Source organism: Lytechinus pictus, chromosome 14 (genome assembly GCF_037042905.1).
Source record: "Lytechinus pictus isolate F3 Inbred chromosome 14, Lp3.0, whole genome shotgun sequence".
Classification (NCBI taxonomy): Eukaryota; Metazoa; Echinodermata; class Echinoidea; order Temnopleuroida; family Toxopneustidae; genus Lytechinus; species Lytechinus pictus.
This window is the reverse complement of record NC_087258.1, coordinates 25,799,597-25,827,572: the sequence shown is the minus strand read 5'-3', so window position 1 is coordinate 25,827,572 and position 27,976 is coordinate 25,799,597. Positions and strand designations below refer to the sequence as shown.

Below are 27,976 nucleotides of genomic sequence, written 5' to 3'. Positions count from 1 at the left end.
GATGGTGATGATTAAGAAAATATTGAATTCTTAAAGGATAATCTAAAAGAATGACCCCCCCCCCCCCCCCCCTCCTAAAAAAAAACGATAATCATAATTGGCCTTGCTGACGTAGATGGCGTCCATTTTCAAGAATAAGGATGGCGACTTGCATGGCTCCCGCGACTCTGGGAGCTCTCGTTCTCCTCACTGGTCTTCAATTTTCATCTGCTCTGTTTGAAGATCAGATAGGAAAGTTCGATTGGTAGGCATTTGTCTCTGTTAAATATTTGCTGATATATTTGATTAAAGTAAATAAATTTGACTTCTAGTTTATGTTGAATTGTCACGCTTGTAATGAATGAATGGGGCATTGCCCGATGCTTTTTCTTTGGCATTGCCATTGATCGAGTGAACACTGGCGCGTGCGATTTATTTGCACGCACGAATTGGGGCATTAGCACGTTTCCGTGTTGCGTGTGTCCGGATGGCATGTTTCATGAGACGAGAGTTCAAAGCTTATGAAAAACAAAGATATTTTCCCAGTCATAATTCGAGTTAGACACAATTAAGTTAGAAATAAGATAGAACGGGTTATGTTAATGATCTATTGTCAGAATGAGTTGACTGAGTGATCGATGACGATGATCGATTTTGTCTTGAGAAAAAAGACATTTGATTTTGACTTTTGAGGAGCCTTTTCCTTTTTAGTTTTATTTGAAAACCAAATTATCAGAGCACTTTTTTGCGCCTACCATTCACCCAACAGGGGATTGGACTGTATCACTACCAGACGTACTGAAAATTACATTTGTCCTAGTTTAATGCTGGTACAGTGGTAGGCTAAACTTCCTAAAGCTATAAAGTAAAGATTAAGAGTTTGACTTACCCCCTGCCCTTTCCTTCTGAACCAAACAGATTTTCCTTCCCCTGTAGTCCTAGTTTCACTTGGAATTCATGAAATATTTTTATTTATTGCCAGACTTCTTCAAAATTCGTCAAAAAATATCAGGAAATTTGTCATTTTCCTCCTCTGTCCATAGACCTGATACTAGACACTCCTACGTACCATGCCGTAACGCCCTCTTGTACTCGATAAAAGAAAGCTAGCGACCACACCGCTGACCACACAGGATAAATGCTTCTCACCACAGATACCTGTTTCCGGTGAAGCCTGTATTTGAAAGCTCCAAAATCCAGTGATAGTCTCTTTCTCCCCTGACACTCAATATTTTTTAACAATTTTTTTATATTAGAATAATTGTAGCAGAATGTAGCAAAATGACAAAATTTTAAGAAAGAGGAAAGGGCGGAAGAAAGAAAGGTGAAGGAAGAAAGAAAAAAGGAATGAATAAAAGGAAAAAAGAAGGAAGAAATAAATAGATTACAAATGATAAAGAGAGGAAGAAAAAGAGAAAGAAAGAAAGAAAAAAAGGGAAAGAAAATTTTTAAAAGAGAAAACAAGAAAAATAAATGAAATATAAAGATTAAAAAGGATGATAAAGGGGGAAAAGTTTATAAAAAATGAACAAATGAAAGAAAGAAATAAAGACCGAAAGAGGAGCTAAAAAAAAGAAAAAGTGAAGGAAGAAGGAAAAAAGGGCAACGAATTAAAGAGAGAGAAAAGACGAAAGAAAGAAAACTAAAAGAAAAAGAACGAAAATGGAAAATAAAAATGAAAGGAAGAAATTAATAAAAATATTTTTAGATAGGAAGAAAGAAAAACAAACAACTAAGAACTTAGGAGAAGCAGAGAAGAGAAGGGAAAAAATAAGGTAAGAAAAATGCAAGAAGCCAATTGATTTTTAGGTCAAAAAGTAAAGTCACCACCTTTCACTTTTCTTGCATGACCAATAACTCAATTTTCTGTTTTACAGGCAGCGTATTATGTGCTCGCCCTAGCGATACTCTTGTTCCTTTTTTCTGTTACATTCCCTTAAAATATTAATCTACCTCTGACGTTAGATCTAGTGAGATTAGTTAGTAATCCTTAAGGCGAGGGATGGGGAGGAAAAATAGCAATTAAAATTTTGTTTAGTGCACGGTATGCTGCCGAGAACGAGGCTACATTGCCTAGGCTATATACACTGTAACCTCATTCCTGGATGAGTGCATCAGGGTGAACTTCTCTATACAACACATTTAAGCGTATACCTGGGGGCTGGGCATAAATTGAAAATTATAAAGTGGGCAAAAATGAGCCAAAACTTAGTTTGTTAAAAAAAGTTAAATGGAAATTTGGGATGGCTGTGGAAGTCTATTAGCACCAATGATATGTATTACACATTTTACTTCTCTTTCTTTTGATTGTACAGGAGACATCAGTATGTTGGGAGCGTCAAGTTTTCCGCCTTTGAGCAGAGCAAGCATAGACGTCAGCTCTACGTAGCTACCGAGTCCAATGTCCTTGCTAGCATCAATCTAGCCGGTCAGCTGAACTGGAGGCACATATTTCAGAGTGGTCACTCGGGGGTCATCAATTCCATGCTGTATTCCTCTGCTGATGGTAAGAGGGTTGATCTGAATTGGACATGTTCTGTTATAATAATTAATGAGGGTGCAATCCAAGGGGTAAAACAGTTTTGATAAGAGTAGAAATGTGGAACCTCTTTCCATCAACATTAGCTTTACAGGTAGTTACAATGGTGCAAGAAAGTTAGTGAACCCCATCACAAAATGCACTCCTTTATGCCGAGTGTTGAATATAGACGACAACCATACAATGTTGGGCAACAGGGCAAGCCCAGAGAGACAAACTTTATTGAATATAATCTTTTATCACCTAACCTAATTTCACAATCAATTATCTATAACATGGAAGAACTTGAACACTTAATATTGTTAAGTTAATGAATATGTTCATTTTCTGGTGGGGTTCACAAACTTTTTAGCACCACTGTATATGTCCAACACTGGGCATTTCTAAAATTGGATAAACCTTCACCTTCATTTTCTTCAACTTACACCCCCCCCCCTCCTCTTGAAAACAAAACATGTTGATTATGTGAAATATCCATATTGTGATTTGTTTTTTACTTGTTCACTTCCCCCCCCCCCCTTCATCACATCTTACACATTTATAACCCAGCCCCCATTTTCGAAAAACATTTTTGTGGCTCTTTTGTTTCCTATAGTGAATCATATTTTCCCAATTATGTCTCAAAGAGTACAGTAGCTTGTTTATTTGGGGGGTTTTCTGTTAATTTGAGCCTTATTGAGCTTACAAATAGGATAAATAGCAAGGAAAAAAATGTTATTGAGCATGTTTATGACTGTACTTGTCATTCATAATCCAGGTGCGTTAGATATAACTTTTGTAATACTCTTTGATTTTCAGCTGGTATTATTACACTATCTGGCGGAGGAAGGCTTCTCCGTTTGTGGAATGCGACCACCGGCTACCTGAAATGGGAATCCCCTGTTACCCCGGAAACGGATGGCCTCAGCAGGTATAGATGTCATTGTTGTAATTTGAACATTGGTGCTTATTTTATTGATAGATGAAAGGATGTGGTTTTCAGATTTAAAAAGTGCCAAGTTGATAAGTTTTGTGGGTCCATCTGAAAACAAAAATGTGTTTGAGAAGAAATTCTGATGCAAAAGAAAAAATAATAAAGCTAATGATTAGACCAAGGGTTCTCAATAAGCTTGTGGAGGTGGTACATCTGTCACCAGAAATTGATACTGCTCCACTTTTAAATAGACAGCAAGCAAAGCTTGGATGATGGTTCAAAGAGCATCTGGTTTGCATTGAAGGAGAATGAAACTCTTGGAGCAAGTTAGCTTTTGTGAAAGCAGAAAAATCAAAGAATAAGATCAACAAAAGTTTGAGTAAAATAGGACTAGCAATAGAAGAGTTATGAGCATTTGAATGTCGAGATCACTAATGCTATGGAGATCCTCCCATTGGCAATGCGACCAAGATCTATGATGTCACAGATGAACAACTCTCCCCTTTTTGACACTGAAAATATACCCCAAAACATCTCTTTTTGCTCATTCTAATCATGTGACAAACGATTCATCAATGATATAATGTTGTGAAACCTCTGTACTTGTCCTCTCATATAAAGAGAAAACCTCACCTTGTGATAGACTCTATAAAAGTGAGAATATAAGTGAAATAAGTACTAAAGTAATGAGGGAGTTGTACGTGTGTGACATCACAGATCTTGGTCGCATTGCCAATGGGAGGAACTACATGGCATTGGTGATCTCAATATTCAAATGCTCGTAACTTTCTTATTATTCATTCAATCTTCCTCAAACTTTCAACAATATGTTTCTTTGATTTTTCTCTTTGATATGGATTCAGCTGGTTTCAAGGGTTTCATTCTCCTTTAAGTCAAAAGCTTAGGGGCAATTCCATAAAATATGTACGTCCGACCTCTATATGTGGGACCTTCATGAAATATTCTATCTCTGATTTCTTGTTCTTTTGAATGTGGACAGTCTGTAATGCTCTCAAATGACCATGAATTGGTCAGTATATGAAGTGAAGTAAAACTTGAGATAAGTGGGGGTCGGATGTACAAAAAGGTTGATTCTTTTATGGAATTGCCCTTAGTTGATCTAAGTGTATGATTAGTCTGCAGGTGCAGACTTTGATTTGAAATTTCAGGGAACAAGTGGGTCATGAGACAAGACTAGTACAAATACAACTTGTGAAATGCCACACAATACTTAGTTTGATAAAGCCCTTTGTAGATTTAGACCACTTTATATGTGTTTTGATATGTGCCTGCTAGCTAGTCTACATGACGGTATGATAACAATTACCAGAATCAATAAACCTCTCTTTCCTTGTCATGATACGGTCACAATGTATTGATCCTCGAAGTGTCCCAAACCATCTCAGAGCCTGAAATCACTGTGATTTCATCCTGATTCCAGATGGAAGTACAGTAGTTCAGTCCTTGTAGGATAAAAATTTAGACCACTTTAGTGTGTTTTGATATGTGCCTGCAAGTGCTATATCAATTTTATGAGGATTGGAAGCTGTTATTTTCTATTTCATTTGTTTCTCTTTGTCTCTTTCTGTAGCACTGAAGCTAAAGCTATCCAAGTCAACAGTGAATCCAAGAATGTCATTGTAGCTGTCAAGAACCATGTCTTCAGTTATGCCTTCAAGTCTGGGCGTAGAGCTTGGATGTATGCCGATCAGGACAGGTGAGAATGCATGTGTTGAAGGTAATATCATTGTAGCAATTATAGGTGTTGTGGCTGAGTAGATAAGTCTCAAGACTTTAAACCAAAAGGTCCAGGGTTCGAATCTCACCCCAGCACTCACTTCCTTTGGCAAGGCATTCATCTTTGATTGCCATACTCCACCCAGGTGTAGTAATTGAGTACCCAGTATTTAGATATTCCTTGAATGCTTGAGCACCTGATCAGAGTAGCCATGTTAAAGCCGGGTAATAGTATGCAGCACTTACCAGCATTGTATCACGCACTGTATAAATGTTGCATACTATTATGATAATGCCGTTTAAGCAATGTGGTAGTAAGGAAGTAATGCAATGTTCATAAGGTTTATGTTTCGCCATGTGGCTTGTCCTGAAAAACGACTGTTGTCATTAAATGGATTGAAGAGAGATTTACGAGAAATGAAAATGAAAGAGATTCTATTAGAACGCGAGAAAGAGACAGATGAGAGAGGAGAGTAAATTTAACATCTATTACAAATTATGTACAAAAAATCACAATCAGTTGCAAATATCTATCTTATGCTTTATGCTACTGGGCCCAGTAGTGATAATTCCTATTCAATTGAATGAATAAGGTACAATTGATTTCACCTTTACGTCTATTGCAAATGTACAAGCAGTTACAACCAATTGCAAATATCTATCTTATCGCTCTATGTTCCTGCGTCCAGTAGCGATTATTCCTATTTAGCTCATTCTTTAATTCTATTTTATTTTTAGCGAGACATTAAGCTTCCAGTGGATACACTACAGCAAAGAAGACCCTGATTCTCCCATATACGTCATAGGTGTGGTCGAAGGCTCTCATTTTGTTATCACGGCACTGGATGCACAAAGTGGAGATCTTATTAGTCAGGTAATGTACACAGGATATGTCTTGCACTTTTGTACTCCATGGAGATAACTGAAAGGGAGTTATTATTTTAGTTTCGTAATGTGTTTCACCGAGTTCAAGAAAATCATCCTATCACTTCTTTTGTGACATAGATGATGTTGTACATGGCATGCATCAGCTGAACTGTATTGTAGCATTCTGGCTGCACCTAAAAATATAGTCCCCTGTCAGAGTAAATGTACCACAATTTTGATGCAATATTGTGGTATTGGTTTATGTTAAAGGTAATTTAGACCTCAAATAGATATTGGATTAATATTGATCCAATAAAAAATCCTTGCCTTTTTATTTTACGCTCTTTTCTAGACTCCTATCTCGGCTGTGTGGGCAAGCAAAGCCCCCAACTGTGTTGTCATCTCCGGCGGCCATTTTGTTTGTTCGGAGCCTTCCTCTAGTACCCTACAGTATGTAACCATTGGTGAGCAGGGGAGCTTCTCAGCAACATCTCCAGCTGTGAGTAAACATTACGCCAATCAGGGGCCCGTAACACAAAGCTAAGCAATGATCGTAGAACATTTTTCTACGATTGATTGCATTGACTACAATGTGCAATCAATCGTAAAAAATCAAGCATACGATTAATCGCTCACCTTTGTGTTACGGGACCCAGGGCCCCATAACACAAAGGTTTGCAATGAATTGCAAATATGAAAGAACCGCACTGATTGGTTCGTGGTCAGTATTGTAAACAGAGTGCGCATACAACAATGATCTTGATTGGTCAATGGTATTTAGCGATTGATTGCAAACCTTTGTGTTACGGAGCCCTGGTCTTTGTTCAATTTATTCGGAAAGTTATCCTTGGCAATTTCAGTAATTGTGACAGCATGTACCATACCGTGTGTGATTCATCGTATAACTATAGCATAACAAACAATTGTGTTTTACTGTTAATGTTTTGGACTGTAAATGTCATGATTTTAACTGGCTTTTTAATGATGATATAGAAATCAATAAAATTAAAGTTCTTGAATAGCACATGTCAGATGCAAACTAACATCGAAGGGACTTTAGATTTTCTTACCCTTGCTTTAGCCCAGCAAGCCTTTTACATGTACAGCACTCAAGCATTTCTAGGAATGAATTCCTGTTGGGTACCTATTTTCCTCACCTGGGCTGAGTCCAGCACAAATATGGATCAATTTCTTGCCAAAAGCGAAATGACGCCATGGCTGCGATTGGAACTCATGACCTTGTGATTCAAGTCAGGAGACTAATCCTCTGGGCCACTCCTTCTTTTCAATTAATTTACAGGGACTTGGGCTGGTGCAGCTTTCCGAGCAGCAACTCGCCATCGATGAACTCTTCCCGTCGGCATCGGGACCTCCTGTATTCGTCCTTCGGCTAGGCAGCAACCATCATGCATTGCTGGAGGTCAAGGGTCAAAGTATCATCCTCGATAAAGACCTTCCCAAGGTATTCCAGTCTTTCTTCTTCCATTCATTTTTAGCCTGATCAGTAAATGAGTGTGTAGTTTTCTGTCCATGATAGCTGTGGCATCTTTTGTTGAGAAAAAGTAACAAATTTTATTTATATTTCAAATTGTTGGGACATAGACTATTCCTTAAGACCTTCCGGGTTAGAGATTTACTGTTTTCCATGTTGCCACACAGTCAATCTAAGCTTGTTGTGGCAATCCCTGCAATGTTCTTGAATTGATATGTTATTGAAAAAAAAATTCCAGAGGTCGTGGGTTCGTATCTCACCCGTTCTGCCTATTATTTTTTTTTCATAGGCAGTCATCACACAGCAGTTGCTGTGTTACCCTTGTGGTTTTGTTGGAGAAACATAAAGAACTTATTAGAAAAAATTGTACATGGTTTTGATTGTTGGATATTTTTTACGTACTCTATGTATCATTAGGCACACCCTGCTTGTTCATGTAATACGGGAAATATCTTCGTTCTGGTTCCATAGCCCATGAGGCCAGAGGCCGAATGGGCTATGGAACCAGCACGTAGATATTTCCCTATTTTGTAAGAACAAGCAGGGTGTAACGATTTTATCTCTTTAAGTGTATCCTTATATTATTGCAGAATAGGAGAAATCAATATAGTAGAACAAAAAAAATGTAAATCCTGCATTTTTAGAGTGATTTTGGAAAGAAAGTCATTCATGACATCACAATGATCACAGTAAAAAGAATGCGCATTTTGCCTTTGAAATTGATGCGCAAATAGTAGTGCGCAGCGCGATGCTTGAAGGACAAGTCCACCCTGACAAAAAATTGCTTTGAATAAAAAGAGAAAAATCCAACAAGCATAACACTGAAAATTTCATAAAAATCGGATGTAAAATAAGAAAGTTAGGACATTTTAAAGTTTCGCTTAATTTCACAAAACAGTTATATGCACATCCTGGTCGGTATGCAAATGAGGAGACTGATGACGTCATCCACTCTCTATTTCTGTTGTATTTTATTATATGAGATTGTCAAGTGAAACAGTGATTGATTCCTCCCTGAACATGTGGAATTAGCATTGTTTGATACTATATGGCTCAGTCAAGTCGGTCCCTATGGTCAAATCTGTAAAAAATGAAATATTGTATAATTCAAACAATAAAATACAAAAGAAATAGTGAGTGATGGACATCATCGACTGACTCATTTGCATGTCACTAAGTTGTGCATATCACTGTTTTGTGAAAAATAAGCGAAACTTTAAAATGCCATAACTTTCTTATTTTACATCCGATTTTGATGAAATTAACAGCGTTATGCTAGTTTTATTTTTCTCTACTCATTTCGAATCAATATTTTGCTGGGGTGGACTTGACCTTTGAATACACACGTAATACGGGTTCTTATTACTGTACGTGGTTGAAATCAGCACTGGACATGCGCGTAACAATTAAAACAACATTAAAACAACAACAGGTTAAAAATCAAACAGGTAATACAGGCTCATATTACCTGCTTGATCTTTGTGACCAAGTAAAATAGATAAATACAGGTTTGTCTCACAAACAAATCAACCAATCAAGATTATAGAATTCATGAGAAATATGGCCCACTAAGAGATAGTGTATGTTCTTTGTTAATTTGTTTATGAAAAAGTTACAGAAATCAATAAATGAAATTAAATGAGTGAAACTCAGACCAAACTACATGTATTTTCAATGGGGATGATGACCCCCAAAATGAAAATTTCAGAAAAAAATGTCCATCTGTATCACACTTTTTTTCCACCGTAGATGGTTGCCAGGAGATCAGCTTTAAACTTGGCACAAGTATGTAGTTTAAGTGATGGGGATGAGATTGGTTTTGTGGTATCAAGGTCAGAGGTCAAAGGTCAATTCTGTCCTCTAGAAAAGGTGCTCTATATAGTGACCTAATTATTATTATTATTTTAATAATGTTTTATATGTTAGTGCTTATAGCAACTAGTCGAGTGTGGTTTTAATCTCCTTTAAATTTAACCTCCATATGTTTTCTCTTCTCAGGTAACAGCTGTCAGTGGTAACATAGTAGGAGAGAGATATGTTGTCACCACGGCTAGTAGCAACAATGAGGTGAGTTCACACATGGTTTTAAATCCAGACCGAAAATTTATAATAAAAAATTAGATTTCAGGCAAAAAGTAGAAGTATCCTTGGTTACCTATTTTTTTAATCTTAATTTTGAATGCATTGATGTTAATTTTTCTCACTAAAATGAGGATCGTTGCACAATTCCTACTTTCCATCTCATTTAAGTGCCATTGCTGCCATCTTGTGATGATTTAGACTGTTTTGTTATTTCTTGATTAGGTGATTGAGTTACGTTCCTCATACTTTGAAGGAGAAGATGAAGAGCTTTACAGCAATGACATCGTTCTGCCAGGCAGTCATGGTATAGCAGATCAGGTAGGTGTTTAATGATAACAAATACTACATTCATTGTAGTGTTCATTAGGGCTGAGTCAAAGGGGGATGGTCTATCAGTGACTGACCAATGCTTTCGATCACTGGTGCAATTTCTTTCAGACTAATGGACTGCTAAAATTATAGGAATACATAAGAAGTTCGCCGTCACCAAAGACTGAGAATATTACCATTTTAAGACCTAAATTTCCTTATCTAGTTCAATTTATTATTTTTTTTTTTTTGCTTAAATTTATCTGCCCATAATGTAATGATCCCAGTGCAGGGCACTGCCGTTTTGTTCTGTTTGCAACATTTAGTTATTCTGCTGCAATCCTGCAGAAAAATTACAGTTCATGCAAACCATGTTTCAACCATCAAATCCTAAACACAATCTTCAAGACTACAAATTAATAGACAAGCTGAACATTCCATCCACTCTCAGTTTCTAGATACAAAAAAGGATTACCAACAAGCATGTTATGATGGTTAATGATATGTGTAAAAACTATTTTGCATATTCAAGTACTAGTGCAGTGCGCTCCTTACCCATCCATATTATTTTGCTTACAAAATGTCATTGGCTATTTGATATACAGTTCAAACAGTGAATTTTTGTACTAGTTTTTTAAATGAACCTAAATAGTTGTATGGAGCTATACAAACACTGTGAGTCATGTCGTCATATTATTTGAATTTTTCGTTTTCTTTTCTCTCCTGGTGCAGATATGTGTCGATCTGTATGAACTCAGAGATAAGAAAATAAATGGGAGAGTCTTGATTAAGACCACAGATGAAGCAATTTCATTGGTTGTTGGCTGTAAGTATTTGAATGATTCAATGAACGAACGTACATATAAACGAGTGAGTGAGAGTATCAATGAGTGAGTATTCAGTGAGTAAATTTCAAATGAGTGAGTGAGTGAATGAGTAAGTATCAATGAGTGAGTAATAAAAGAGTGAATGAGAGAGTGAACAAGTTAGAGTATCAAGAGAATTGGTATTAAATGAATATCAAGTGAGTGAGTCTCAACATATAGAGCATATTGAATTTCACTGTGTGGTACTGTATTTGTCATTTTAGCACATTTATTTTTTAATAATTAGTGAAGGTAAAATTCTTCATGCAATTGCCCTTGAAAAAAAATAATTCTTTATAAAAAGTCACTTGCTGTAAAATGAATTGTTTTCTATTTCATGACAACCATAAAGGCTGCTTGAACATATGTCATGTTCATGAATTCTATTTTTTCCCTTCTTTTTTGACAGCTGAGAAAGAGGTGCTTTGGTTGAGGGATGAGTCGTTAGCCACTGCTGTCTCAATCGAGCTGGTAGATCTACCCGTCTCAGACACTGAAGCTAGGTTTGAAGATGAGTTTGGAGGCAAGCAAGGAGGTAAGCACCGGTCTTAAAGGAGGAACTCAGCCTTCATCAAAAATGTTGTGTTGGAAAGGAGAAAAATAAAGAAAACGGAATGGTGAAAATTTGAAAGAAATCGGACAAGCGATAAGAAAGTTATGGCTGCTTTAAAATTGAGATCCCTAAGACTATGTAGATTTCAAATTGGCAACTGGGTAAGTAAATTATGACAAGGGGCAAGGACAACTTTCCCATAGGCCGTGTACTTTATAATCAGGGATTTGTGGTTTTCTCCTTGATACCCATTCCCCCTTGGGCAGTAATCTAAATATAACCCAGGTAGTATTTTGGTTTATGTCTTCATGAAAGAAAAATATAATGTAGAGTATAACTTATGAAAAAAATGACATTTTAGCCATTTTTTGTATTGGAGTACATGGAAGAGTAGCCCTTGCCTTACATCACTATGACATCACATATGTGGCCAATTTGAAGTCTCCATGGGTATAGTGATTACCAATTTTGACACCTTTTAATAACTTTCTTATTGTTTGCCCGATATTGTTCAAACTTTCACCTATCAACTTGTCTGATTTTTCTTTTTCCTCTAAAAATAAGTTTTTATTTGGGTTGGATTCCCCTTTAATGATTGGTCAGTGTGAATCAACCCATGCCTGTGTATGTCTAAATATCATATCAATCATGTTTCTTTGACACAGTGGCCCGTATTCTGAAGTCAGGTTTAACTTAGACCATGGTCTAACTCTGTGCTAAAATTATGGGAAGCTAAAAGTGTCAAAAATTTTCTTAAGTTGTATTTTCTTATGTTTACTGTGATCTTTCCCGATTCATCGATGGTGAAGACACAAAAAATCTATTTATACTTCCTAGACAATTGTGAATGATTTGAGAGCCAAATGAGCTGAAATATGATATCTGTACCGTTAGTGATTTATGTAACAATTGGCTAACCATACTTAAACCACAACTTGAAACCCGACTTCAGAATACGGGCCAGTAGGTTTGAAGATGAATTTGGGAGGAAGTAAGCACTAATCTCTTGATTAGAGTCACTGTACAAAAAAAAGAATCCCCTCATCCACCTTCCCACTTGAAAAATTATTTTAAGATCCAGTTATATGCTTGTATAGATAATTTAACTCATGTTTTTACAATGTTTCGTCCAATTTTCAGAGAATATCTTTAACATGTTCGCCAAGAGGCTAACAACACAGTTTACCCAGTTTCAGGTGAGATATGTTGATTTTTTTTTGCTTTGTTAAATTTCCATTTTTGACTTGAAAAAGGGAAAGTAATGTTGTTCTGGATGTTGGCACCATCCATTACCTGTCTTTGTTATCATTACCAATGTTATCTTTATATTCCTGTATGCAATTTTATTGTCATCATTATTTTTGTCACTATCACAGTCACCACCATCGTCCACATCATCATCGTCATCACCATCTTCATCATCACCACCATCATCATAATCATCATCATCACCACCATCATCATCGCCATCATTATCATCATCATCACCACCATCATCATCGCCATCATTATCATCATCATCACCACCATCATCATCTCACCATCATTATCATCATCATCACCACCATCGCCATCAATATCATCATCACCACCATCGCCATCAATATCATCATCATCATCGCCATCATCATCACACCATCATCACCACCATCACCATCATTATCATCTCCACCATCATCATCATTATCACACCATCATTATCATCATCACCACCATCATCATCATCATCACCACCTTCATCAAAACCATCATCATCATCACCAACACCATAATTACCATCATCATGACCATCACTACCACAAGCTATCACCATAATGATGCCATATTATTGTCAGTTTCATAATGAATTTGACACCATTTAGATGGCAATCGCCCTGAGTAGAATGATATTTATGACCCATAGACGTTATGTAATGAAACTGAAAATTGCCTTATAATCAAGTAATTATCTCACTCTTCCCTGGCCTGATAGTTGCCCAGGGCTAAGCAGCTTAGCCAAAGAATTTCTCGCAGGGAAAGTTGAATTTGCTTTTCCCAAAAGAAGTCCCTATTGCGAAGATTTTCAATGCTTATCACAAAGTCTGGGGTCAGCAAATGATTATCTGCTCCCAATGAAAGCCGATGTCCATGACTTCTGCATCATTGTAGTCGTCATCATCTCCAGCACTATCGCCACCAGAGAAAAAAATTCCATGGGGGGCTTGGGCCATTTCGAAATGCTCAAAGAAGCCCTGGAAACCAAAAAAGGATGCCTTGAAAATCCCAATTCATAGCCATGTTAAAGCTGTATTCAATGTTGTAGAATTCGCAGTAAACTGTCCAAAGTAGCCTTTAGAAATAAGAAAATTACTTTTTTGCCATATCGACACTAGCTCTAACATCACCTCACGTATACCATCCATAACCATATTGTGTTTGTGGAGCATTGTGGCCCAGTGGATTAGTCTTCTGACTTTGAAACATACGGTCGTGGGTTCAAATCCCAGCAATGGTGTAATTTCCTTCAGCAAGAAATTCATCCACATTGTGCTGCACTCAACCCAGGTGAGATGAATGGGTACCTGGCAGGAATTTATTCCTTGAAATGCCACCCCGCTGTAAAAGGCTGCGAGGCTAAAGCCAGGGTAATAATATCCAAGTCCTTTGGAAGCACATAGGGACGTTATGACATAATGTGATATGCGCTATACAAGAACTGTGTTATTATTATTATTTTTATTACTATTATTGTTATTATTGTAAACATCATTTATCAGTATTTTCCCTAATCATTTTCATCTAGGCCTATGCAGCACACCTGAAGAAGAAATTAGAGAACCTCCACGACTCTCATCATGGAGATCATAAAGTTGATGCTGCCATCACCCATGCCAGTCAGAGATTACTCGAAAAGGACAATGAGGGAGAGGAAGATGACGATGATTATCTCATCAGGGATGAATTCAACCTTCACAAAGTTATCGTGATCGCCACAAAGTCTGGCAAGGTATGATCGATTAGTTTTTGTCACTTCACTATTTCAAAATCGTGAAATGTTCACAATTCTGATTCTGATGTTCACAGTTCTGATGCTGCTTGAAAGGAACGTTAAGCATCCTCATCTTATCCACTATTCGTTTCACTTCTTATCTCATGTGGATTACAATCCTTTTTTAGAACTCCGCCTGATCTCACAAATACCACCACCTAGCGCTGTCTCCCCTCTTTCAACTTCTTTCATTCTCATTTGATCTCTTCAGTCCATTAAACGGTCCGACGGTCCCAAACCGGTACAAATTGCTGTCGGGCCAGTAACTTTTCAGAAATATCCAAATATACTGGTCCGACATGACCAGTAAACAATATATCAAACTAATACAAATTATGTTTTCTTATCTAAATTATAAAAATGACTCTCATGAGTTTTATGTAGTGTGTGTGTACTGTTCGTTTGTTTGAGTATTTTTTCGGGGGGGGGGAACAATAAGCAATAAAAAACAGCGAAATAAATTAAAAGAATGTTTTTATGTTTTTCTTTATTTTTTTGAACCAGTCAATTTTAGGTTCGGACCAGTAAAAAATTGAAAAACTGGATATCTACTGATCTGACATGATCAGGTTGGACCAGTACAAAAAAGGGTTAGTGTGGGGCCCTGTTAACAGTAGCCTCTTCTACATTGTGAAAGGTTATATTGATTGTAACTTTGATTGATTATTCAGAACACAATAACACAATAAAACTCAAATAATAGCTTATGCAAGACTCCTTTGGAAATAAGCAGCAAAAAAATAGGCAGATTTATGTGTAAAATATCTGTAAATTTGATTCAATCAAATTCTTCTAATATTATGAATTAGTACGACTAAATTTCTCATGTCAACTTTTTTCATTCCATCAGATTTTCGGTCTTGATTCCAATGAGGGAACCATAGTGTGGGACCATTTCCTACCTGACCTAGCACCATTTGAAAGCTCAGGCAAGCTCTCCATGCCCCTGTTTGTACAGAGAACCACAGCTCACTTCCCCAACCCTCCTCAATGCAACCTAGTTGGACAAAGCAAGGTAATGATATGCTGCTTTTTTTTTTCAAAATGAGCAATGACTTAAAATCTTGTATGATATTTTGATAAATGTAAATTTATTTACTTTTAATGTTTGAATCCATTGTTCGATGAAATAAAAAAAATATATGAAACACATATTGTGATGAAAAAAAACTAAAATCTAATATTTATGGATAAACTTACATTAAATATGTCTAAATAAAAAAGGTGGGTCACAGACTTTTTTACAAATAAGGAAACATATATTTCAGTTTCATTTTAGATAAGTTCTCTTTAGTTTTTATATTAATTATTCTTCACAAGCATTAAACAAATAACAATAAGCATGTAAAGAATGGAAAATATAAATATAGGAAAAATGGATACTACAAGAAAATTTATGAAAACTTGAAATATGTAGTTCACAACCAAAGAATAGTCCATGCTACACGTGTAGCTGATAAATAGTGGTAATAATAGAAGCAGATAAAACTGTTTACTACAAACCACTAACCTTCAACGAGCACTCGTGTATAATGATTTTGTATATTATTTGTTTCAGACTACAGGTCAGGCCATGTCATTCACCTTCAACCCCATTACCGGTAAACCTACGTCTGACAGCAGTACACTCGGCACAGAGCTACCTTACAAGGTCAAGCAGGTCACCATGCTTAATCTCATGACAGATCACTTCCTGAAGGTCATGCTTTATCTTGACACTGACTACAATGTAAGTGGAGATATGGAATTGCATGCTGGGAATTTGTTGAGCACCAATATCAAAATGTTAATTTTAAGCTGTAGCAAACGGTACTTTTAAGTCTTAAATGACACCATGCTTAATGTCATGACGAGTTATTCCTTAATCCTATATGGCCCACGCTATTTAGAAATTGCATAGCCATTATAGGCCATGTTTATCGGCATGCACATTAGCCACAAAGTTATAATTTTTTTAATGTTCCCCAGGGGGTGGAGAAAACATGTACATTTTGTGCGGATAAGCCATAATCTGATGACGGGGTAATAATATATCTGGAAAGTCCTTACGCATATCATTCTGATATACTAAGTGCTACAGTTTATTAAAGCAAAATTATTATTATATTAATGTTAGTAGTTGCAGTAGTAGTAGTATTAGTAGTAGTAGTAGTAGCAGTAGTAGTAGTAGTAGTAGTAGCAGTAGCAGTAGCAGTGGTAGTAGTAGTAGTATTAGTGGTAGCAGTAGTAGCAGTAGTAGTAGTAGTAGCAGCAGCAGTAGTAATAGTAGTAGTAATTGTGAATCTCTTTTTATTCTTTATTTCTTATGAGGTACATGTTGTCCCGTCATCAGCCACCTCATTGGTCAAGGAACATTCCTCTAGCATATATCTCTTCACTGCCGATTCAGATTCAGGCAAACTCGCAGGATACAGACTCACATCCAGCCAAGAGGTCACGACCTCTGACCTTGCAGCCGAGGTGGTGTGGGATGTTCAGCTCCCAACGGCTCTCCAAAAGATCACCCATGTGGTGGGGAGAAGAAATATTGGTAAGTTATCCTTAAATTTCTCATTTTATGATTGCATGTCTTAATTGCTTTAAAACGTTTGCTTGCATAATGGTACCAATGTTTATTTTTTGTATACTAGTAGCACATAACATATAAAGGCACTTCTAAAGGACTTGGATATTATTACACTGGTTTTATACCAGCCAGCCTTTTACAGCACAAAAACATTTCAAGGAATTAATTCCTGCCAAGTACCCATTCATCTCACATGGATTTAGTGCAGCACAATTTGGATCAATTTCTTGCTGAAGGAAATTACCCCATGACTGACTTTTCTTCCTTCTTCCCCACTTCTCTTCCTCCTCCCCATCTTCCCCCCCCCCCCCTTCTGATATTTCTCCTCACCCTTCTCTCCCTTCTTCCCTCCTCTCCTCATCCTCCCCCCCCCCCTCATCCTGTTCCGTTTCCTCATATTTCTTCTTCATCCATACAGAACATGTACACTCCCAAGGTCGAGTGCTTGGAGATCGATCTGTTCTTTATAAGTATCTCAATCCAAACCTGGTTGCTGTTGTCACAGAGGGAGAAGAAATAGGAAGCAAACGTGAGTATATATATATATATAATAATAATAATAGGAATTTGTATAGCGCCATCTATCTCGAAATATTTTATTCCGAGGCGCATTGTTATTATTATTACTCCGGCTTTAGCTCAAGCTGCCTTTCAGCACTCATGCATTCAAGGAATTAATCCTGCCGGGTACCCATTCACCTCACCTGGGTTGAGTGCAGCACAATGTGGATAAATTTCTTGCTGAAGGAAATTACGCCATGGGCTGGGATTCGAACCCACGACCCTCTGTTTCAAAGTCAGAAGACAACTCCACTGGGCCACAACACTCCACATCATCATCAACTATTTTAAAGCAGATACAAACCAATAGCGCCATCTTGAGTCCTCAACTACTCATCATGGTTACATTTCCTTACCCATAATGCTAGTGTAGTCTATATCATCACAAGTGGTATTTTCTTTTCATACAAAAGATATTCAACACCCAAAACAGTGATTCATGTGTTTATTTTTTATTTTGTCATTATTCAATAAATGAACAATGAACACTTTGAAAATGACAAACAATAAAATCTCATTAGTTTATCTCCATCCCAACCAAACTTCTTTTCTAATTGGAAGAATTGGCCTATATTCTGAACTTGGTATAAACTTTTGTATTTTTAACTATGGATGGCCAGTTTTGACTTATTTCTTGTAGAGTACTTGTTCGGTTGATCAGCTCATCGACAATGAAATCGTTCATAATTGTCTGGGAATGGGAATTTACATTGTAAACATAAGAAATGTACAATAAAAATTTGTTGTTTTTTGAATTTTTTTGTTTCCACCTTTCCATAAATTCATGACAGAGTAAGAAAATTATTGCCTGAGTTTAACTGAACTTCAGAATATTGGCCATTCAGTTGTGTTTTTAATATTTTTTCCTCTGTTATCCAGCTCATAATAGAGTTTATCTGATTGACATGGTAACTTGGGCCATTGAGATGTGAGCATTGAGTTGTGTTCTAACAATTACTTTCCTTTTTTTCCTGCTCATATCAGCGTTTATCTGATTGCCATGGTAACTTGGGCCATTGAGCTGTGTTCGAACTATTACTTTCCTTTTTTTTTTCCTGCTCATATCAGTTTTTATCTGATTGACATTGTAACTTGGGACATTGAGCTGTGAGCATTGAGTTGTGTTCTAACAATTACTTTCTTTTTTTTTTCCTGCTTATATCAGCGTTTATCTGATTGCCATGGTAACTTTGGCCATTGAGCTGTGAGCATTGAGTTATGTTCAAACAATTACTTTCCTTTTTTACCTGCTCATATCAGCATTTATCTGATTGCCATGGTAACTTGGGCCATTGAGCTGTGTCGAACTATTACTTTCCTTTTTTTTCCTGCTCATATCAGTTTTTATCTGATTGACATTGTAACTTGGGACATTGAGCTGTGAGCATTGAGTTGTGTTCTAACAATTACTTTCCTTTTTTACCTGCTCATATCAGCGTTTATCTGATTCCCATTGTAACTTGGGCCATTGACCTGTGAGCATTGAGTTGTGTTCTAACAATTACTTTCCTTTTTTACCTGCTCATATCAGCGTTTATCTGATTGCCATGGTAACTTGGGCCATTGAGCTGTGTTCGAACTATTACTTTCCTTTTTTTTTTCCTGCTCATATCAGTTTTTATCTGATTGACATTGTAACTTGGGACATTGAGCTGTGAGCATTGAGTTGTGTTCTAACAATTACTTTCTTCTTTTTTTCCTGCTTATATCAGCGTTTATCTGATTGCCATGGTAACTTTGGCCATTGAGCTGTGAGCATTGAGTTATGTTCAAACAATTACTTTCCTTTTTTTCCTGCTCATATCAGCATTTATCTGCTTGACATGGTAACTGGGGCCATTGAGCTCGGAGCATTGAGTTGTGTTCTAACAATTACTTTCCTTTTTCCTACTCATATCAGTGCTTTTCTGATTGACATGGTAACTTGGGCCATTGAGTTGTGTTCTAATAATTATTTTCTTTTTCTTTCCAGCTCACATCAGCATTTACCTTATTGACGTGATCACTGGGGCCATCATCTTTAGTGCAGATCATAAGAAAGTTCAAGGTCCAGTTCATATTGTGCACACTGAAAACTGGGTTGTGGTGAGTTGCCAACATGTTTTGCTAAGTCTCAGATAGTCTCACACTAACCTGGCTAAACCCACTTAATGTCTGGCTGCCGAGCCCACAATCAATTGAGCAAATGACTTTTCAGATTATTTTTTATTCTCAGATTTCTATTTCTGTCTGGCTGTCATTTAATTTAGTGCCTAGATGATCTTGTTTCCACTTCATATACTTATTATTTGTACTTTGTCAAATGGAAATTTGTTCCATATACAATTTATTTAATCAAATTTTCATTTGACAATCTGCAAAATAATAAGTAGATGATTTGAAATTAGATAATCTCGGCAGTAGACTAAATCACAGTTAAACCATGTGATGATTGGACCAAATAATAATGAGACCAAAGTGATCACAGACTAAGTAAGTCTAGCAATGATTGTGTTAAATGATCTGAGAATTAGACCATCTGCTTATGGACAAAGCAGATTCAACACTTTTTCGATGCCTCATACCTCTTTCATTTTGTACGCAGATGTTGGTAAGCTTGGTCAGACTAATGGGGCGTTGCAAGAAACCTGCAATTGATCGCAAGTCATTTTCAGGTCTAAAAGTCAATTGAAAATTTGCAATTGGACCCTTGTCTGCTTCTTGCATCAAATTCAAATTCATGTTTTAGTTAAAATTGATCTATCACTTGTATATTTGCATCTGAAATTTGCAATTGATTGCAAATATGTTCTCGCAACACCCCCTACGTATGAACATGCATTTATTCAACTTTCCTTCTTCCTAAGTACTCAGAATTCATTCTTTTTATGGTTTCTTTTCTATTAAGCTTAACAAAGGCTGGTTTTCTTTCTTTCATTTTTTTTTTGGGGGGGGGGTATGTATTTTCATGAATTTGTTTATATTTCTTGTAAGAAACAAATGTTCCTTCAACACCTGGGTCCCGTAACACAAAGGTTAGTGATTAATTTTACTCTTGATTGTTACGATTGATTGTAAATTGTAGTCAATGGAATCATTCATAGACAGACAAAATGTTCTACGATCATTGCTAAGCTTTGCTAAGGTCATATTTCTTTTCTTTTTTCAATCAAGAATTTGGTGGGTAATACTATTATGTAGAGTAACTCAATTTTGTTCTTTTTCATGATGTTTCAGTATCAATATTGGAATCAGAGATTGCGAAGAAATGAAATCACAGTTCTAGAATTGTTTGAAGGAAAAGAACAGAAAAATAGGTAAGTACGTGGATCTGTAATTTTATCTGGGGGTTTTTGCACATGATTAATTTTTCTTTTAAATTGAAATCTAATAATTACTATTAATGTCTGCAACTGTATAATGTGTAATTCAAGCTATTATTTGTACAAATTTATATGCCCATTTGCCTGTCTGTAATTTCGATTTCAGGTTATTATGCCCCCGCAGACGAAGTCTGGAGGGGGCATTAAGCATTGCCCCTGTCCACCCCCCCCCCCACTTGGTTTCCGCGCAATAACTTGAAAAATATGTAATGGATTTTATAATGTTTGGTGTATAGGTAGATGACACCAAAATACAGGCTAAATTTCAATTCGGAGTCCGCAGGTTAAAGGTCCAGCTCATTAAATATGCGAGTTGGTTTCCTAGCAATAACTCAAAAAAATGTTAAGTGGATTTTAACATTTTTTGGTGTGTAGGTAGATGACACCAATATACAGGCTAAGTTCGAATTTGGAGTTCAAAGGTCACAGCTCATTAAATATGCGAGTTGGTTTCCGCGCGATATTACTCGAAAAATATTTAATGGATTTTAAAAAAAATTTGGTGTGTAGGTAGATGACACCAAAATGCAGGCTAAATTTGAATTCGGAGTACAAAGGTCAGCTCATTAAATATGCGAGTTGGTTTCCGCGCAATAACTCAAAAAATATTTCATGGATTTTTAAAATTTTTGGTGTGTAGGTACATGAGACCAAAATACAGGCTCAGTTCAAATTCGGAGACCGCAGGTCAAAGGTCACAGCTCATTAAATATGCAAGTTGGTTCAAAGGTCTAAATTATATTGGTTTCTGCACGATATTAAGCTTAATTGTATTGAATGAATTTCTGATCGCGTTAAGCGGGGGCATCTGTGTCCCTTGGACACATCAAATTTCTAGTTCATAAAAATGTAATCCCGATCTAACGATTGGAACGTAAGTTGTAACCGCGAACATACATCTAACGGGTATACAATCTTGTGCTTGGGTCTGATCAGCTGGGATTATGAATATTAAGTACCGATAACTTATTACAGAGTTGCAGAAGTCATGGTCATTGAGAACATTACAGACTGTCAAAGAACAAGTAATCAGAGATATATACATACACTGTATTTGATGGAATTTCCCATTTACATTCTACATGTATCTCCAAAATTCCTTATTCAGGTAATAATACATACATGAAGTGTTATTATGAGGAACATTTATTTCTTCTACAGTACTCTGTTTTCATCTCTGGACCCACCCAACTTGCCACTGGTAGAAAGGCAGTCCTATGTGCTGCCCTCTGGTGTTCAAGCTTTGTCAGCTACGTATACGGAAAAGGGCATTACTGCAAGGCACCTTCTGAGTGAGTGTCCATCTCTGATTTCTTTTTAAGAATGTACTTTGAACAATTCTTGCTTCTGTAAGTACATGTGACAATCATATTATATAAATATACCAAGCTCTGAGATAGTATCGCAGTAAATATCTATACGAAATTGAACTGATAATTGCTATCCTAACCGAGGATGAATATTTCCCTCTATACTTGTCTGGTATATGTTTTTTTATCAATTCCTTAAGCTAAAACAATAGGTCTTAGTAATCTAGTCCTAATTGATCCGTCCCCAATTCAGGCCTGAATCTAGATTTAGCTCTGCAGTTATTACGAGATACTAGTAGATAGCTTGGGGAAGTGTGGTAGCTTAGTTGGTAGAGCTCTTACCAAGTGAGCTAGCACATTTCCTCCAGCTACCATTGTTATGATATCACTACAGCGTCAGCAAGAAATGTGATTTTGATTTGGAATCTTTAAAAAAATTATTTCTTTAATATTTTTTATCCCCCAGTGTCCCTCTCATCCGGAGGCCTCCTGTCCTTCCCTAAGCGGTTCCTGGACCCTCGTCGTCCCATAGAACTAAAACCAGAGCACAAAGAGGAGGGGCTAATTCCCTACCTACCAGAACTGCCCATAGCCCATCAATCTATGGTCAACTATAATCAATCGGTAAGTACTGTTCTTACTCATATGTATTAGGGAATTGTAATTGATTGTAAAGTACTGCACTTGCTTGCAACTGATTGTAAATACCAACTATAATCAATCAGTAAGTACTGCACTTGCTTGCATATATTAGGGAATTGAAATTTATCGTAAATAGCAACCATAATCAATCAGTTAGTACTGCACTTGTATGTCTGAGGTAAAATCAATGAATGAAATTGCTTGAATGCACTGTACATGTATGTCTCTACCTGAATTTTGTTCGCACATGCTACCCAAAAGGTAGGGAATTGCGATTGATTGTAAATACTAAATTTATTATCATGTTTGTTGTTCCTCTAGATATTTGGAGTAGCGGGTATACAAACAGCACCAGCTGGTCTAGAATCTACATGTTTAGTTCTTACATATGGATTAGGTGAGTAGTGTTGATACATGCAGCTTAATGTATTTTTCATTCCTGACTTGAAATACATTTGTTAACATTAAAAACGTCTTCTTTTTTTTTTTAATGATGAGTTTCGATAAGTGTTGCATTTAATATTGATCGATTTAAAAAAAACACCCAGGGGGGGAATAAAAATCTACTTCATGCAGACATTTTTAAAACATCTGGAACTGATAAATCATTTAATTGTGATGTTTTAGATTATAATTGCAACAAATGTAGTGTATGGAATAAGATTGCGATGTTGTTTCTGGTCACTTTACTATTTTTAGTTTTCACATTGCAATGGCAAAGGTAGAAACTTTTGCCAACACAGTTGGGAATCCATCCAGTTTAATTTTTAAGAATTGTTGTATACAAATATACCAATGGAAATGTACTCACACAAGGAACTATTCATCTGTATCACGTGGGTAGCCTTCTTTTGTATAGTAAATGTAATGGCGGGTCATCCCAAAGCAGACTCTCCCCACCCCCTCCCCCCCCCCCACTTCTCCCCTGGATCTGCCAGTACCCCTAATACCTAATTATACTTACTTTTTTCATGTATTTCTTTTATCCTTACAGATTATTACTTCACCCGGGTGATGCCTTCAAATCTGTTTGACGTCTTGAAAGAAGACTTCGATTACATGTTCATCCTGACTGTTTTAATAGGCCTGGTCGTAGCAGCTCTTACCACCAGGCGATTAGCGTCTCTCAAAGCCCTTAGACAAGCTTGGAGATAACCTTAGCTTTTCAAATGTAGTTTCACTCGCCCGTATTCTCAAGTCTGGTTTATCTTAGTCCATGGTCTAAGACTGTACCTAAATTATGGAACGCCAAAAATGTTCAAACTGTGTGCACATTTCTTATGTTTAATGTGTTCTTTCCTAGTACTTCAGTGGTAAAGAAAATTATTTTAGGTATAATTTCCAAACAGTCATTGTTGGTTTGACTAGTGTCAAATTTGCTGATGAATTGAGTCTCTACTGTTAAAAGATTTATGACGTTTGGCTGTCCAGAGTTAAATCATTACTGTAGACCATAGTTTAAATCAAAAGTGAGTTCAGAATACGGGCCATTAGGTTTGAGGTTATAGAATTAACTAGTGTCAATACTCATCCGGCATGTTTCTACAGAGAATCGTTAAACGATATAACCAGAATCGTTAGTATCCAGAATGCCAGAAAACTTCCCTGTAGAAACAGAGGCGATGCTGTTTATTGATAAACCGCATTGCGCAAAATACGGTTTCTCATACCCACCTCTGGGAGGTGGTTATTGCTATTTTAATCCGTTTAACTTTTCTGTAGAAACGCACGGCAAAAAGCGTATCATGTCTGGCGGAAGTGCATTTTCGCAGTATATTTGCACGTTTTGGCCTTTTCGATCTCGCCAGCTGACATACCCCAATGCATTTCGAGGTCATAGGTTGAAATTTTCAATTGACGCGGTATTTGCGATGCGGTATGTGAGTTAATCGGATTATTCACTCTGTAGAAACAGGTTGGTTTGAGACCAATCCCGTTTTTCGATTCTCTGTAGATACAGGCCGATTGAGACAAAATGGCCTGTAATGTGAAGTCAGGTTTAACTTGACAATGGTCTATATCAGTGTTAAATTGTGAGAAGCTAAATGTGCTGAAATTGTATTAATATTATACTTTTGTCATATTTATTGTTTTCATTTGCAAGTTTAAATGGTGACAAAAAATATTTTAGTTACCATTCCCAGACAGTCATTTATGGTTTGAGTGCCAAAGGTGCTGATAAATTGAGTCTGTACTGTTATGAGATTGGTGTTACGTTTGGCTGTCTGTAGCTAAACCATAACTTTAGACCAGTGTTTGAATTAAACCCGAGTTTAGAATACGGGCCAGTAGGTTTGAGGTTGTAATAAAACTTTTATGTGTACTCACAGAATTCAGAATATGATTTGTAGTATGCTATTGCCGTTGGTTTTTCTTATGATAATTAATGTTTAGTCAAAAGTCGATTTAATACACTATTTGGCTATTAGAAATTAACTATCATGAAAATAGGTGAAACTGAATAAATTCTGATATGATTATTCTAATAGATTCTGATAAAAAATAAATTCTAATATGATTACTGTGTATTGATTTCATGTTACAATCATTGTCAACAAGTCCAACTTTTAGATTTTTTTTTTCAGGAAATTCACAGAAGTGTAGTCGACAAGGATTTTGTAAAATCTGTTTCTTATTTATGAAATTGAACAGAGAGAAGGGGTAGAAAATAATTATTTTGTAGAGAATTGTAATTGTCCTAGATGTATGACAAAATAAAATTCAGTCAATATTATTATTGATTGTACAACTGGTAATTGATATTTGACAATTGATTATTCCCAAGTCCGTTGCAAACCATGTACAAAAATGCAATCAATGGCAAATATATTGATTATATCTCTTTAGTAGTGTAACAGATCCTAGGACCACTCAATGGTATGACCGATTCAAATTGATCTTATTCAGAAATCACAAACATACAGTGATTACAAGTTAATAGTTGTTTATACATAAAGGCCACCGCGCACCTTACGACCCGAGACAGGTCTACGACTGGTCTGCGACCGAGTGATGGGAGATAAATCGTAAGGTAGTCATAAGCCTCAACACTGCACACCTTGTGATCCGACTACCATGCTGTCTGCAACTCACGCATGCGCTTTTTGCCAAAGTAACTGCGTATGCGCGTTGCATGTCATGTACGCGTCGGTAGTTAAATGCGACCCTGCTGTCTGATTGGGGGGAACTTGGATTGAGCTTGTGATTCAGTTGTAAGGAATTGACATGTCATATCCTTACGATTTTCCTCGGATCTCTGAACAGTCTGCGACTCAAGCTGACAAGCTATGATGTCACATTTCCCTTCACTTAGTCGCAGACCAGTCGTAGACCGGACTGATCGTAAGGTGTGCAGTGGCCTTTAGTGTGTTCCTTATTTGTGATCGATATAGATCATGACGTTCATAATGAAATAATCTTACTGTATATCCGTATGAAGGTTATACATGTTCATGCATTTCCTACTTCTGTTTATTCCAACCAAATTGTAGTTTCTAATAGTAATGATAATAGTATTAGATAACAGGTCAAATCCTGAACGTCCTGAAATATGGTCAAGAGAATATACTTCAGGCAAGAAATAAGGACAAATAAAAATAAGAAGCATTCAATAGGCAGGTCTTAAAATTCAAATCGATAGAGCGGTCGCATATATAAATAGGTAAATTAGTTTTAGTGTATGTGTCACTAGCAAAATTCGTAAATTCGTGTCAATTCTGTGTTCTGAATTTGAATTGATCTTTTTCCATTCACTAGTATCTGTTTTGCAAGAAAATGACAATGAACTGCAAGTCAATTTCAGGTCCTTAAATCAATCGCATGTCTTGCTGTAATTGTTTACAAAATTAAAACTAATTGCTGGTCTGGATTTTTTTCTTACATGAGAAAGTAATAAATACTTTGCTAGTTTGCTTTAATTGTAATTGATCTTTCAAATGCAAATTTAATTTAAATTGTCAATCAATTGCGATAGACACTTGCAATTGATTTTAAAGAGGTTTGTTTCAACTCCCTCTCATTGTAGATATACATGTATGTGTGGGTAAATATTGTTATTGTAATTTTCTTCTACCATGTATAGGTGAAATTTGAAGAATTCTTTGAATGAAATGTGGCAATAATGATATCATGGATATGTATATTTGGTAACAATATGTGGTGTCCTTAAACAATGTGATATGTGTATCTCACAGAGTATGTTGTGTTAAGAGCACTAATGTGTTCATTGAATGTAAATGTCCGTTTTTCTATGATTGGTGCAAAAAATAGTATACAGTAAGCGAGTGTATTTTATGCAAGAAATTTGACCTCATCATCATTAACCAATAGGAATAATGATTTAGTCCAACACCAGATGGGCTAATTTCCATTTGGTCTACACATCTCTCGGCCTAATACCTACTTAGTCTTATTCTCATGTATATATTTCAAAGCCCAGTTGGTCTAATTTCCACTTCAGTATATATTTGAAATTCGATTCATAACGAGCTCATCTAACCATATAGACTAAATGGTGCTAGACCAAGTGGAGACAAAATGGGTGTGGTCTACTGGAATGAATGGGTTATATGGTAATTAGACCAAATGGTCTGTAGACCAGGGCCCCGTCTTTCAAAGAGTTACGATTGATCCAATCAATCGTAACTATGGAAATCCATCAGTGTCATAATTTTTTCTACAGGAAATTTGCAAAATGTCCTTTGTAAACAAGGGAGATCACACCAGATTGTCAAGAAATCAATGAATTTATTGATATACATTCATATCTAGAATTTTTTTTAACATAAACATGCATTTTATGTTGACTTTGCTGGCTTTCCATAGTTGCGATTGATCGGATCAATCATAACTCTTTGTAAGACGGCCCAGCTGGTTGTAGACGACCCAGGATTACCGGGTTAGACCATGGGGGATGAGACCAAATGGAAGGTAGACCAAATGGTAGTATAATGAGAAGCAGGGCCCATTTGCATGAAACTTGCCACCTGATCATGACCTTATCATTGTTCATTACTATGGCAACATCACCCTACAACCAATCAAATTAAGGTTTCAGTAGAAGTTACAACAGTATTAATGACAGAGTTACACTCCTTGTTAATTGATATTGCTCTGATTAAATGTAAGTGATACATTCTTATGAAATAAAGTATGCACAAATGTAAATTAA

General features: G+C 36.5%; 1 protein-coding gene across 3 annotated transcripts; it reads left to right on the top strand.

The window, feature by feature from the left end:
- Positions 1-102: 102 nt before the first annotated feature.
- On the top strand, positions 103-27,976 carry LOC129276408 (ER membrane protein complex subunit 1-like). 3 transcript variants are annotated; one of them, XR_010295624.1, is made up of 24 exons: positions 103-244; positions 2,295-2,485; positions 3,317-3,428; positions 5,023-5,148; positions 5,907-6,042; positions 6,388-6,534; positions 7,336-7,497; positions 9,526-9,594; positions 9,832-9,927; positions 10,651-10,744; positions 11,194-11,319; positions 12,478-12,533; positions 14,120-14,323; positions 15,216-15,380; positions 15,924-16,094; positions 16,676-16,895; positions 17,350-17,460; positions 19,465-19,577; positions 20,709-20,788; positions 22,016-22,146; positions 22,631-22,788; positions 23,128-23,203; positions 23,801-25,763; positions 26,126-27,976. XR_010295624.1 is itself a non-coding variant. In XM_064109061.1 (23 exons), the coding sequence occupies exons 1-23, from the start codon at positions 141-143 to the stop codon at positions 23,959-23,961; spliced, it is 3,009 nt and encodes a 1,002-aa protein (XP_063965131.1). In that variant the 5' UTR covers positions 103-140; the 3' UTR covers positions 23,962-27,976. The 3 variants fall into 3 exon arrangements, 1 of the variants encoding a protein (XP_063965131.1); XR_010295623.1 differs by having other exon boundaries at positions 23,801-25,769; XM_064109061.1 differs by having other exon boundaries at positions 23,801-27,976.

Bases quoted from the DNA above. Each gene is read 5' to 3' on its own strand.
- LOC129276408 (XM_064109061.1), top strand. From the start codon at position 141: ATGGCGACTTGCATGGCTCCCGCGACTCTGGGAGCTCTCGTTCTCCTC. The intron at 11,320-12,477 runs GTAAGCACCGGT...TCCAATTTTCAG, and splicing joins GTTTGGAGGCAAGCAAGGAG to AGAATATCTTTAACATGTTC. The intron at 17,461-19,464 runs GTGAGTATATAT...TTTTCTTTCCAG, and splicing joins AGAAGAAATAGGAAGCAAAC to CTCACATCAGCATTTACCTT.